At 55.9% G+C, this 12,837-nt stretch overlaps 1 protein-coding gene across 1 annotated transcript in view; it reads right to left on the minus strand.

Annotated features, from left to right (window-relative positions):
* The window catches only part of DHRSX (dehydrogenase/reductase X-linked), a 42,912-nt gene that overhangs the window by 4,000 nt on the left and 26,075 nt on the right, over positions 1 to 12,837 (minus strand). Inside the window, 3 exon segments of the mRNA XM_081277186.1 lie at positions 207 to 417; positions 3,376 to 3,583; positions 4,595 to 4,696. Of these exon segments, the coding sequence (XP_081133312.1) occupies positions 207 to 417; positions 3,376 to 3,583; positions 4,595 to 4,696 (521 nt within the window).

Raw genomic sequence — 12,837 nt, forward strand, 5'->3', positions numbered from 1 at the left:
TCAGAGCTCAGCCAGTGGGGACCCCAGGGGTCCCAAGACTTGGAAGAGTCCCTTGCAGCTGGCTGTGACATCGTGCAGGGGAACCCCACCCGCAGCGTTCAGGGACACTGGACACAGGGTGCAGGATTAATCAAGCACTGGACTCTGACCTTGTATTTTGCGTTGGTGGCCGCAGGTGGCCCAGCCCCACCCCCCGGGGGTCTCACCTTGAAGAGGAGCCAGCCGAGGACCCTCTTGACCAGCCTCGTGCCCCAGAAGACGTGCCTGTAGAGGTCCGTGTTGACCACCCCGGGGTCCACCACGTTGGCGGTCACGTGGCTCCCCTGGGTGGCCAGCAGCCGCTGGAGCCGGTAGGTGAAGAGGACCAGGGCCAGTTTGCTCTGCGCGTAGGCTCCGTGAGGCGAGTAGCACCCGCGGCTGCAGAGGCCACGGAGAAGACCGAGTCAGAGGACATGGTGCTGAGTGCGCACTCCCCACCAGCCCTTGCCCTGCCCACGTGGACACTGAGCAGGTGCACGCCCAGCTGAAGAGCAGCCCAGGGGTCATGGGGACAAATGAGCAGGCCACCAAGAGGTGGCCCAGCAACGGATCTGGCTTATCATGAGAATTATCTCTTTTTTTTTTTTTTTTTTTTTTGCAAACAACCAACAACCTCAAGATGAGGTTTTTGTAGCAACTACTACAGCTCAGCCATCCCGGCTTCCCAGCCCAGGAGGGAAAGCCTGAGAAACCCCCGTTTCCTAATCATTGACTGAAGCCGGGTGCCGTGGCAGCAGGCCTCTCCTCCCAGCGGCTTGGGAGGCTGAGGCAGGAGGATTGCAAGGAGGAGGCCATCCTCAGCAACTGAGCAAAGTGCTTAGCAACTCAGGGAGACCCTGTCTCTAAATAAAATGCAGAATAGGGCTGGGGTCGAGGGCCCCTGAGTTCAATCCCAGGTGCCCTAAAAAAACAAAGTAGTCATTTGGAGACATTTCTCAGGTGTAATTAAGCCCCAGGACCTTGGCTCTGTCCTCTGCACATAGGAGAGGTCAGCTGGGCCTGTGCATGCCCGTCTGGATGTGAAACTGGAGAGGATTTGATTGGGTGTGCCCACGTGGAAATCCGAGATGGTCTGGGGGTAAAATGTGCTATTTAGTCACGGTATCGGTCAGCAATCCGTCGCTGTGACAAAAATCCCTGAGATCATGTGTAGGGAGGGAAGGTTGATTTATGCTGGTTCATGGTTTCAGACAAAATCGCTCGGCCCTCTGGGTTGGGCTTGTGGTGAGGGGCAAAAGCGGGTGGACGCAGGACTCAATTCATGGTGCTCAGGAAGTAAAAACAGAGAGAGAGAAGAAGAGTCTGGGGTCCCAGAATTCTCTTCAAAGCCACGCCCCCAAAGACCTAACTTCCTCTCACTAGGCTCCGCCTCCTAAAGGGTACCCCACCTCCCAACACCACCACGTTGGGGAACCAGCCTCACAACACAAGTTTTCGGAGGCCCTCAGATCTGCACTGTCCCACAGAGAGGGCCCTGCTCAACAAAGACAAAATATGGACCCCAAAGTGACCCACATCCTGCAGCCACGCCCTGCAGATCTGCAATGACTGCCCAGTTAATCCATGCAAGTGGATTAATCCATTCAAGTGGATTCTAGTGCTGAAGCCCAAGGACAGCAAGAAAGGCAACCCGGGGGGTGTCATCAGGACATGAATCCATTTCAGGGCAAATCCACCGGCCCGATCTGAGGTGTAGCCTGGGCTCTGTTGGATTCCTGATGGAAAATAACTCACAGGTCCCCTGCCTTAGAGACAGACAGAGACTGGTCAGCAAAGGGCCGTGAGGATGGACACGGGCTGGTGCTAAAAAGGGAAAAATCACATCTCAGCATAAATGATTCGGGAGGATGAGGTGGAGGGTGGTTAGGGTTGCAGACTGTGCAATTCAGAGAAATGGGGCAGGAAGGACCTCCCGGGTCCCAGGAAGCCCTCCAATCATTCTCCTGGTGGGGGAAAAAAGCCCACAGGACACAGGACACATGCTGGGGGGCGGGGCAGGGGGGACAGGCGCCTCCTGCTTCTGGGGTCATTTCCATATCATCTCAAGCCACTGGCTCTAAATCACAGGGTTGGCTGGGGGCGAGGGGGACGGTTCCTGGATCCTTTAAAAAGCAGAAAGTGAATCATAAAAGGCAGGTTTGTGCCGAGGACAGGGACGGGCTCTGTAATTATGTGGATTTGTCACCGTGGGACGGCCCCCGGCAGGAACAGAAGGTTTTCAAATGCCACATCACGGTGCTGTCTTGGAGACAGGGACCCAAGGGGACAATTAATTCCAGGAGACAGTCCCCCGGGGGGGTCTGGGAGGAGCAGGATCAGATCACCAGGGGGAAGGGAGAGGAGGAGGAGGAACAGGCGCGGGTCCCCAGGAGCTGGGGGCAAGTGAAGCCCCAGGAGGAGGCGGGGACCGACGGGAGGCCCCGCCCCCAGGCTCAGACCCCAGGCCCGCCCACTCTGCCCGGCTGTCAATCAACCGCCTGTAGCCGACTTAGCCTCAGGGTCAGGGTTTGGAATCCCAGGGAGCCCCGTTCAGGGCCGTTGACAAAATCACTTTGAAGCCCTGAGGGGGGACAGACGGGTGCAGATGGTGGACACGAGGTCCAGGGGACAGTTCTATCAACGGCCCCCAGTGCTGACCCCACAGCTTCCTTTCCCAGAAGCCCTGGACCTGCAGCCCTGCCTGGCCTCCGGGCACAGCCTCCACCACCTTCCTCACACACCACCTGTGACCTGCAGGGGACATGCAGGCGGGAAGGCATGTCCCTGAGAGGAGCCAGGAGACCCTGAAGGGGGGACTTCTGGGACCCTGACGCAGACCAGGTCCCGGGACCCAGGGGGACGAGGATCCTTCCTCCAACTAGATAGGTTCTGTCTCCAGGTTGCTTAGGGCCTCGCTAAATCGCTGAGGCTGGCCTCCAACTTGGGATCCTCCTGCCTCAGCCTCCGGAGCCGCTGGGACGCCAGGTGTGGCCACGGCACCTGCTGCGTGTGCTTGCGTCCCAGACCTCCCCCTGGCGGGGAGGAGGAAGGAGCACAACGTCCCTCAGCCCAGCACAGCCACGCCCCCCACCCACGTTCCGCGCAGGACCGTTTTAGGCTGCAGAAGTCACGTAAAGTCATTTTTGCACACGACGCGCTCAAATCTGATGACCCTACAGGCTCTGCACACGGGGCGCGGTGCCTGGCCCTGTGTGGCTGGGGGACCCGGCGCAGCCTGGGGGCTCGGAAATGCTGCCTGCATCTGAGCACAAGGACCAGCACAGAGAAGCCCATGGTGCAGCCCAGCGCAGCCCAGCAGGCCCTGCCCAGTGCGGCCACTGACCAGGCGGAACCCACCTGCCCTGAAGGTCATCCAGGTTGAGCTCCCCGACGTAATGGGTGGCCGAGGACACGGTGACCACCCTGGCACAGCAGCCCGGGGAGCCCGAGTCTTTCAGCGTGTCCAGCAGGAGGTTGGTCAGCAGGAAGTGGCCCAGGTAGTTGACCCCCAAGTGCTCCTCGAACCCGTCCTTGGTCTGCCGCTGAGGGACCATCATCACACCAGCTGGGGGGACAAGGATTCCGGGGGACAGTCAGATGGACCGAGTGGCCCTTGGATGCCAGGGACTAGCCACGAAGTCTGTGCCTTCGTGTGTGGGTTTGGAACAAGGGACACTTTTTGCTTTGGGGGATTTGGGGATGGAACCCAAGGGTGCTGACCCGCTGAGCCACGTCCCCAGCCCTTTTTATTTTTTTTATTTTTTATTTAGCAACAGCGTCTGGCAGAGTAGCTGAGGGCCTCATTCAGTTGCTGAGGCCGGCCTCCAATTTGCCATCCTCCTGCCTCAGCCTCGCGAGTGGCCTTTGCTGAACAGACGATAAATACGGAGCCGGTTCTCCACGAGGTGCACGATGCATGATTCTGGCATTTGATAAATGACCAAGCGAACTGACCCGTCCGCATCCAGCAGAGCCGGGAAGAGAAAACGGGGGTCGATTTTTAAAATGCTACCCAAAGGAGACCCCAGCTCCTGTGTGATCTGTTTAGTGTTTGCCAACGATCGATTGTTTCCTGGAGGCATTGAAAAGACTCAAAGTAGAAACAAATCTGGGTTCTGGGAGGTCTTAGAAGTTTACTTCCAAGTGCCGGAGGCTGTGGTGCACATGTCTAATGCCGGAGGCATTGGAGGTTGAGGCAGGAGGATCGCAAGTTGGAGGCCAGCCTCAGCAACTTAGCAAGGACCTAAGCAACAAATAGAGGTCCCCAGGCCTCACTGTGGGGCCAGGTCTGCAGAACCCAAGAGAGAGCCACCCATGGGCATCTGGGGACCTCACAGGGCTGGTCCCACAGCAGCATCGTTAGGATGTGATGAGATTTGTGGGTCCCCAGGCACCACAGCCCAAGGGGACGCATCTAAACATCCAGCACACCTGACGCCGGGGCTGCAAAGGACATTGGGGACCACAGAGCCCTGACGTCCAACAGGCAGCCAGCCTCAGGGAAACCCTCCTGCACCCACTGAGAGGTGCCGGCCATCACGTCAGCATCCGCTGCGTCCACCTGGACGCGACTTACCGTTGTTCACCAGGACGTGCAGCGGGACGTTCCTCATCTTGAACTGGTGCACGAACTGCCGGATGGATGTCATGGAGCCCAGGTCACAGTACAAAAACTCGACTGGAGGGGAACGGAGACATGGGGTTACTGCCAGCCTGCGCACGAGGCTCACTTCCAGACAGGTTGGCCTCTCTCCCGTTCGGAATCAGCCCTGGGTCAGGAAAAGTCAGGAACAGTGAGACAACCATGTCCCAGGGTGACCCCCAGCGAGGGACACCCTCTTCCTGAGCGTGGGAGAGAGGTGGGTTTGCCTGTGATTGACAGGTTGTGTGTGGACCGCACCATTTTCTGCCCAGGACGTGAGCACGCGAGGATTTGGGTACACCCAGGAGGATGGGGGACCCATCGGCAGGGACAGATGCCAAGCCATTTAGGTCTTTAGGTCTTTAAATTGGGAGAGGAAATGAGACTGGGTTCTGAGTGGACCCCAAGAGAAGAGTCTCGGGCCTGGGGGGGGGCAGGGAATGGCCTCCTATTTGGGAGAAGTTTAAGGGAAAACTGAAAATTAACGCTGATGTTTCCGGGAGGGTCACATAAGGTGCAAGAGATTCTCCACACTCAGCGAAGAGAGCTGTGCATGCTCTAGGGACAGGAGCCATTTTTGAGAGACCCGTGGAGACGCAGGACACAGGGCACTCTCGCCACTTTGCAGGTCTCTAGAGCTGGGGATACAAGAATTGGTGGACCCACCCGTGCGGCCTCCAGAGGGCAAAGCGACTGGATTTTCAACCTCTTGCAACAGTGTTTCCCCAGGGCAGAGTTTTATACCCAGCCAGAGTGGCCGGAGCCACCTTCCAGGTGGAGAAATCTCACGTCCAGCTCTGCAGACGGGAGTGACAGGGTGACCTGTCTGTCAGGGTGCCCAGAAAGGGACAGGGGGAGGGGAGGGCTGGAGGGGGTTTTGCATAATATATTAATGAGGCTAAAAATGCAAATGTACAAATCGGAAAGAGGACCCCAAGAAGAACGTTCTATAATGACATTTTCCTGGTGGTTATTACCGCTAGGCTAAATCCATTAAAAAAAAAAAAAAACTGTGAAAATCTCCAGGAAAGAATTTTTTTTCCTGAGAAAATACTGATTAGCCAAAAAATCTAATCAAAGAAACCGGTTCTAATCAGACCCACAGACATAAGAGAATTAGCAAAAAATTAATAAGAAAGACTAGCATTCAGGAGAGGGGGCGGGGTGCCCACCGCATCTAGCAAATTCCTTCAGGTTTTGCAAGAATGGAGAATCCCGCTCACGGGTTCAAACCCGGATACAAAGACCTTGAGCTGATGGGTTTTACCAAGTCTGCATGGACTGTATGCATTTTTCAAAAAAATCTACTAAAATTAGGGAAATAAAAAAAAAATAAAAAGAGTTGACATTGTCGTGATGGAAAACCAGTACAAAAATCAGGGTCGTAAGAAAGGAGGGGCAGCTGGGTGTGGTGGTGCCCACCTGTCATCCCAGCAGCTCTGGAGGCTGAGGCAGGAGGATCGCAAGTTGGAGGCCAGCTTCTGCAGCTTAGCAAGGCCCTAAGCAACCCAATGAGACCCTGTGTCCCAATAAAAAATAAAAAGGGCTGAGGATGTGGCTCAGTGGTTAAGCACCCCTGGGTTCAATCCCCAATACCCCCCAAAACAGAAAAAGAAATCCAAGGAAGCTGTAAGGGCCGAGCGCTTGGTTCCCCAACAGACCCCCCGGGTGGAGGAATAACACCGAGGTCACTCTGAGTATCTGAAAAGTAGGATGAGAGCAGCCAAGGGCTAAGAGCCCACAGAGGAGCCCACTGCAAGAGTCCGAGCAAGAGTTGAGGCTGAAATAGAGGCCAGAGCTGTTTAAGAGAGCTCTGAGGCCAGATCCATATCTCTGGACATGGCCTAGGGGTCCGTCTGTAGAATGGAGAGGACCTGGTGGATTATGCCCAACCTGTGTACTTCACAAGTCTAGGTGGTAAGGATGTCATCACCATCTCAAGAAATACAGGGACAGCTGAGGACCGGACAGGAATCCTGACCTGGAGGTGCTTGGAAGGACGTCCAGGTCCAGTGGATGAACAGCTGGACTCTGGGTCCACAGCACACAAGAACGTCCAGGAGGAAGGAGATCAACGTGAACCCCAAGCATCATCCAGAAACTCTCGGGGGAAGAGAAGTCTTTGGGGGGAGAAGAAATTCATCCAGAGAAAGGGCAGTGCTCACGGAGCTAGAACAGAACCCGCCATCAGTGAGGGGCAGATTGGGCACGTCAGAGCCAGGGTGAGACCCAGGGAACCCGCCACCTGTTCAAACACAGAGGACGACGCTAGGAGAATGTTCTCTTGCTCGATTGGGACGACATTCTGGAACATTCTCCGTGTCTTTTCATGGTCTTTTCTTTTCCATTCAAAGAGTGTTATTCAATGCATATGGCGGCTCCATCCAGTACTACTTAATGCATACAAAAATTCAGTACTAGTTAATGCATACGGCGGCTCCATCGCACGTCCATTCAAAGACTCGGTACCATTCAATGCATATGGCGGCTCCATCCCAGATCCATTCAAAGACTCAGTACTACTTAATGCATATGGCGGCTCCATCCAGGTCCATTCAGACTCAGTACCATTCAATGCATATGGCGGCTCCATTCCAGATCCACTCAAAGACTCAGTACTATGTAATGCATATGGCGGCTCCATCCCAGATCCATTCAAAGACTCAGTACTACTTAATGCATATGGTGGCTCCATCCCAGATCCATTCAAAGACTCAGTACCATTCAATGCATATGGCGGCTCCATCCCAGATCCACTCAAAGACTCAGTACTACTTAATGCATATGGCGGCTCCATCCCAGGTCCATTCAAAGACTCAGTACTACTTAATGCATATGGCGGCTCCATCCCAGGTCCATTCAAAGACTCAGTACTACGTAATGCATATGGTGGCTCCATCCCAGGTCCATTCAAAGACTCAGTACTACTTAATGCATATGGCGGCTCCATCCAGGCCCATTCAAAGACTCAGTACTACGTAATGCATATGGCGGCTCCATCCCAGTTCCATTCAAAGACTCAGTACTAGCTGGGCGCGGTGGTGCTGCCTGTCATCCAAGCTACTCGGGAATTTCCCTTTGGATCCCTGTCTACTTCCTCTTCTTATGTAAACTTCTGGAATAGGTCCACACTGACGCCATCTCCTGATGACGTTGGACTTTTCCAATATGGAAAGGATAATGAAACACCCTAAATATCCCAGGATCTTAAATATTCTCACGGCACCCTGGGAACTGGAGAATTCACCGCCTCCCTGGGACCATCCGCTCTTCCCCGTGGCCTCTTCGTCAGTCTTTGGAGGCTGTCACCAAACTCCGCAGCCTGGGTCCTGCCCCTATTTATGGCAAAGTCTGTCCTGGGAGGGGCCATCCGTCCATGAACTTGTCACAACATGAATGGATTAATCCATTTCTGGACGCAGAGCCCTTGTGACCACATCCCATTTGGAGGTGTCATCTGGCTAAGAATGGAACCCAGGGGGGACTTCACCACGGAGCCCCTGTCCCCAGCCCTTTTTATATCTTATTTTGACGCAGGATCTCACTAAGTTGCTAAGTGGTCGAGGCTGGCCTCCCACTTGCCATCCTCCTGCCTCAGCCTCCCGAGGGGCCGGCATTACAGGTGGGCACCTCCCTGGGTCTGGTTCGCCCATCCCTCCACCCACACCTACACTCCAGTGTCCAGTGACGGCTGGTTCTCAGCGCCTCTGCGGGAAGAGTTTCTGCAGGCGGGGATTGGAATGAAGACCTGCTCCCGCCAAGTCTTGCCCCAGAGGCTGTTCTGTGCACCGTGAAGGAAAAGTTGGACACCATGGTAAGGGGCGGGTGCTGTCCACAGCTGGACCCCGGGACCTGTGAGTGGGACCTGGTGGGGAAGCAGGGTCTCTGCAGAGGTCACTGAGATGGGCTCCTCCTGGGTCAGGGGGCCCTCATGCCATGGCCGTGTCCTCCCCAGGGACAGAGGAGGGGACACAGATCTCAAAGGTGACTTCACAGAGGCACAGGTTTAACTAAGGACGTCAGCTGCATCATCCTGGATCCACGTCCTTCCGACGCTGCCCTGTCCATCACACAGCTAGCACCGCCCGGTCCTGACGTCCATTTTCTATATCATCTGATGAATGTCCCCAGCGTGTCCTTGGTGGGTCGTCAGCACTAGGCTGCTGCAGAGTTCAAACAGAGCTGGCTGAGAGATGGTGGCACGTTCCCTCCCCACCGCGATGATGAAGCGGGAGAGGTGACAGACGCACAAAGCGTCCCGATCGGGTCAGGATGTGACGCGTGACTCTCTCAACCAGATATCCGAGTTCTTCTCAGTAAACATGAATGACGAAGTGACGTTAAGAACAACAAGAACAAAACAAAAATCTGAAAACGAGGGTCAGGAAGTGAGGGGTCAGCTCCGCGGCAGAGCAGTGACCCTTCCATGGGTCTGCGTTGGTCTCCGAGCACCGTCATGGTCACCCCTGGGACACCGACCCCCAAGGACGAGAGGATCCTGGCAGCTCAAGGGTGGGAGGGTTTCATCCCCGGGTCTGGGAGATACTTGTGCTTCGGGGTCCATGGAAAGGATGGACTCATGGTGGACAGCGGGTGGGCGGCCATTCCCCACCTCCAAACTAGGTCCTGTGCCGAGGTCTGGGGATTCATGTGGAATTGAGTTTGGGGAGAACCAGCATCAAATCTGCTACGACTGGACACAGCTCCCTCCTCACCAGGTCCTGGGTCCAGAGGTGGACAGGACCCGCCTCTTACCATGGTGTCCAGCTCCCTCCAGGGCTCCAGGGGGCTCCTCCTGCCTCTCCAGCTCCTGGGCTCCAGGTGGCCCTGGGCGGGTGGCCCCTCACTGCAGTCTCTGCCTCCGTCCCCACGGGGCTCCTCCTCTGTGTCTGTGTCCCCTCCTCTGTCTTTGGGGAGGACACGGCCATGGCATGAGGGCCCCCTGACCCAGGAGGAGCCCATCCTCCACATGAGATTCCCACCCGAGGTCCCATCATGGTCAAGCAGGTCCAGCACGGATTCCTGAGACCGTCACCATCCTCCAAAGTGACGGCGTGGTGACCAGAGGTGGCTCAGGGCCCACATCCCAGATGAGAAATCTCAGACTCTCAGCAGGAGCTTAATGACCCGTTGGGTCAGAGCCTTGCCCGGTCACCTCACTGTGTCATCAAAGCACAACCCACAAGAGCATCTCGGAGTCACCTTTACCGGGCCGTCGTCACCCTGGACCTTCACCGGATGTCCCAGGGCTGGTTCTATTTGGAGCTCCTGGGTGGGAGGTCACCGTGGCTGGTGCTGACTGGCGAGCCCATCTGGCTGGCTCCTCTCTGCCTTTGGGTACAGTGTGGCCTTCCTTCCAAGTCCCCGAGCACAAAAAGAGCTCCCAGGTCCACTCAGCAGCCGAGAAGCACATGAGCCATTCAGATCCTTCCCTGGGAACTCATGGACTCCCGGGCTGGACCCAGAAGGGACTCTGCCTCCCAGCTGGCCCTGGGGCTCCATGTGTCAGATCAGCCCCTCCCCGTGTCCATCCTGATGGCCGCCCGGCAGATCAGGGGCTTCCCACTGGGACTATCCCACGAGCCCACTTCTTTCCATAGACACACACCTTTATGCATTCTGTCCCTCTGGGGGACAGTGACCCAGGCACACGGACCCTGCTTTCCTGGAACATCTTTCTGCAACACCCTCATTTCCTGACATCACTGACCCTTAGGGCATTGGGTCAGAGGGAGGTGACCGGGAAGAGTGAATCCTCCTGAGATGGGACCGTCCTTTGCCTTCTGCAGAGTGGACGGTTTTCCAGTCCCTCTGCATAAGGGACACAGTGAGCCATCGAGGATGGGTCGAAATAGCACAAGTCCCTCTGTCCTCCTCTGGGGGACCTCCTCCAGCTGCTCGTCACCCTCAGTCTAAGTCATCCAGAAGGACATCCACCCCCAAGTCTAACCCCTTTGTCACTCCTTCCCGGGGGCAGACAAGAGTCACACAGCATTGGCTCAGTACCAACGTCTCTGTTGCATATCACGGGTTCAAGGGCAGCTCCTGACCCCAGGTGGACCGTGAGCTGCCCATGGGGTCCTCCGTCCTCGTGGACCATTGCTCTGGTCAACGGGTGACCCCTCCTGCTTCCCCAGCTTCTCCAAGGGAGCGAGTGTCCCCACCAGTCCCTGCAGCTGAAGGATCTCGGAGTCGCACCTGCTGGAGATGCCCCTGCTCTGGTGCAGGTCAGCTTTGGGAACAGGCTGTGTAGACGGTGGCTGGATCATGCAGGTGATGGGGGGGTGGAAAGGGATTATTCGGGTCCCTGTGAGACCCCTGCCGTGAGCAGAGGCACCAAGGGGTGCTCAGCGGAGCAAAACGGCATCCAGTGTCCTGCTCTGGACATTCGTGAACTTCGAGCTAAAAAAAAACATTTTCTCTACACGTGAAGGGGTCTCGGGTATCTCATTACAGCAACGCAAGGTGGACAAAGGGACCCACCAATTCCAAGTCCAATATCAGGCGTGGAACCAAATCCAGGTCCACCCAGAAAAGACGGAGAAAAGGTCATCAGAAGGTTGGGGAATGGGCATCCCGAGGGGCTTGGCTCTCAGGTCCTGGAAGTGGACACTGAGCTAGGGGAGGAGCTGACCTGCACGCCAGGGCCATGTCGCCCACTATCTGGTTCCACGTGGGGTCAGTCCCCTGAGTTGTGACGCCCGCTGGGGATGGGCGGGTCTGTCTATTCATTTTCGTTCACTGAAAAAAGTGGAGGCAGCCTCAGAAAAATGGCAGCCGGAGGACCTCCCAAATTTTAAAAAAAGGAGCCGGCAGATGTTGTGTGGGAAGAGGCACAGCCCAGATGGGAATCCAGCGCAAGAAAGGGCCAGATGTCAGCCACGGTATTATTTTCTCCCCCCTCGCGAGGAGACAAAAACAAGAGCCCTCGCAGGTACATTCTCACACAGCGAGGTGTTAGGAGAGGGGAGCCGACGGGAAAGGTGTCATCTGCAGGGACGTCTCAGTGCGGGGAAGAGAACACGGCGCTGTCACCAGGCTCTCAAACGCTTCCAGCTGCATCCAGAAAAATCAGATACTTGGGTATCTCTCCCAAGGACACGAAATCCAACGACGAAGACGCATCTGTAGTCCCCAGTCCGCGGCTGTGCTATTGCAAATGGCCAGGGTATGCACGGACACTCAGCCAGTGTCCATCACTGGATGAGTGGATAAAGACAAGGGGGTAAGAATACCCAGGGGAAGACGAATGAAGTTGATCTGGGGCTCGTGGATTCAGAGGGTCAGTCCCCGGTGGCCGACTCCATGGCTCTGGCCCGAGGGGAGCAGAACAAGATGGCGGCAGGGCCTGGAGGAGGAGAGCAGCTCAGGACAGGGCACCAGGGAGCAGAGGGAGCTCTGCCCACCAGGGACAGGACAGAGACCCCCAAGGCACAGCCCAGGGACCCCCTCCTCCAGCCACACCCCACCTGCTGCAGTCACCACCCAGTGAGTCCATCCAAGTGGATTAATCCACTTATTAGTCTACACCCAGAGAGTCCATCCAAGTGGATTAATCCACTTATTAGTCTACACCCAGAGAGTCCATCCAAGTGGATTAATCCACTTATTAGTCTCCACCCAGTGAGTCCACTCAAGTGGATTAATCCACTATTATTCTACACCTCTCACAACCCAATCATTTCACCTCTGAATGTTCCTGCACCATCTCACACATGAGCATTTAGAGGAGGAGGAGAAATTGATCTGGGGCTCCTGGTGTCCAAGGCTCAGTCCCTGGTGGCGGACTCCATGGCTCTGGCCCAAGGGGAGCAGAACAAAATGGTGGCAGGACCTGGAGGAGGAGAGCCGCTCAGGACAGGGCACCAGGAAGCAGAGGGAGCTCTGCTCACCAGGGACAGGACAGAGACCCCAAAGGCACAGCCCAGGGACCCCCTCCTCCAGCCACACCCCACCTACTGCCATCACCACTCAGTGAGTCCATCCAAGTGGATTAATCCACTATGAGTCTATACCTCTCCTAACCCACTCATTTCACCTGTGAGCTTTCTCGCATGGTCTCACATGTGAACTCTGAGGGGACACCTCGTATCTACACCCTAACATGGATGATCTGAAATAATCAAACTCACAGAAGGAGAACCATAGTTGTCAGAGACCAGGAGGAGAGAAGCCAG

The sequence above is a fragment of the Spermophilus citellus genome (assembly GCF_964194105.1).
Source record: "Spermophilus citellus genome assembly, chromosome: X".
NCBI lineage: Eukaryota > Metazoa > Chordata > Mammalia > Rodentia > Sciuridae > Spermophilus > Spermophilus citellus.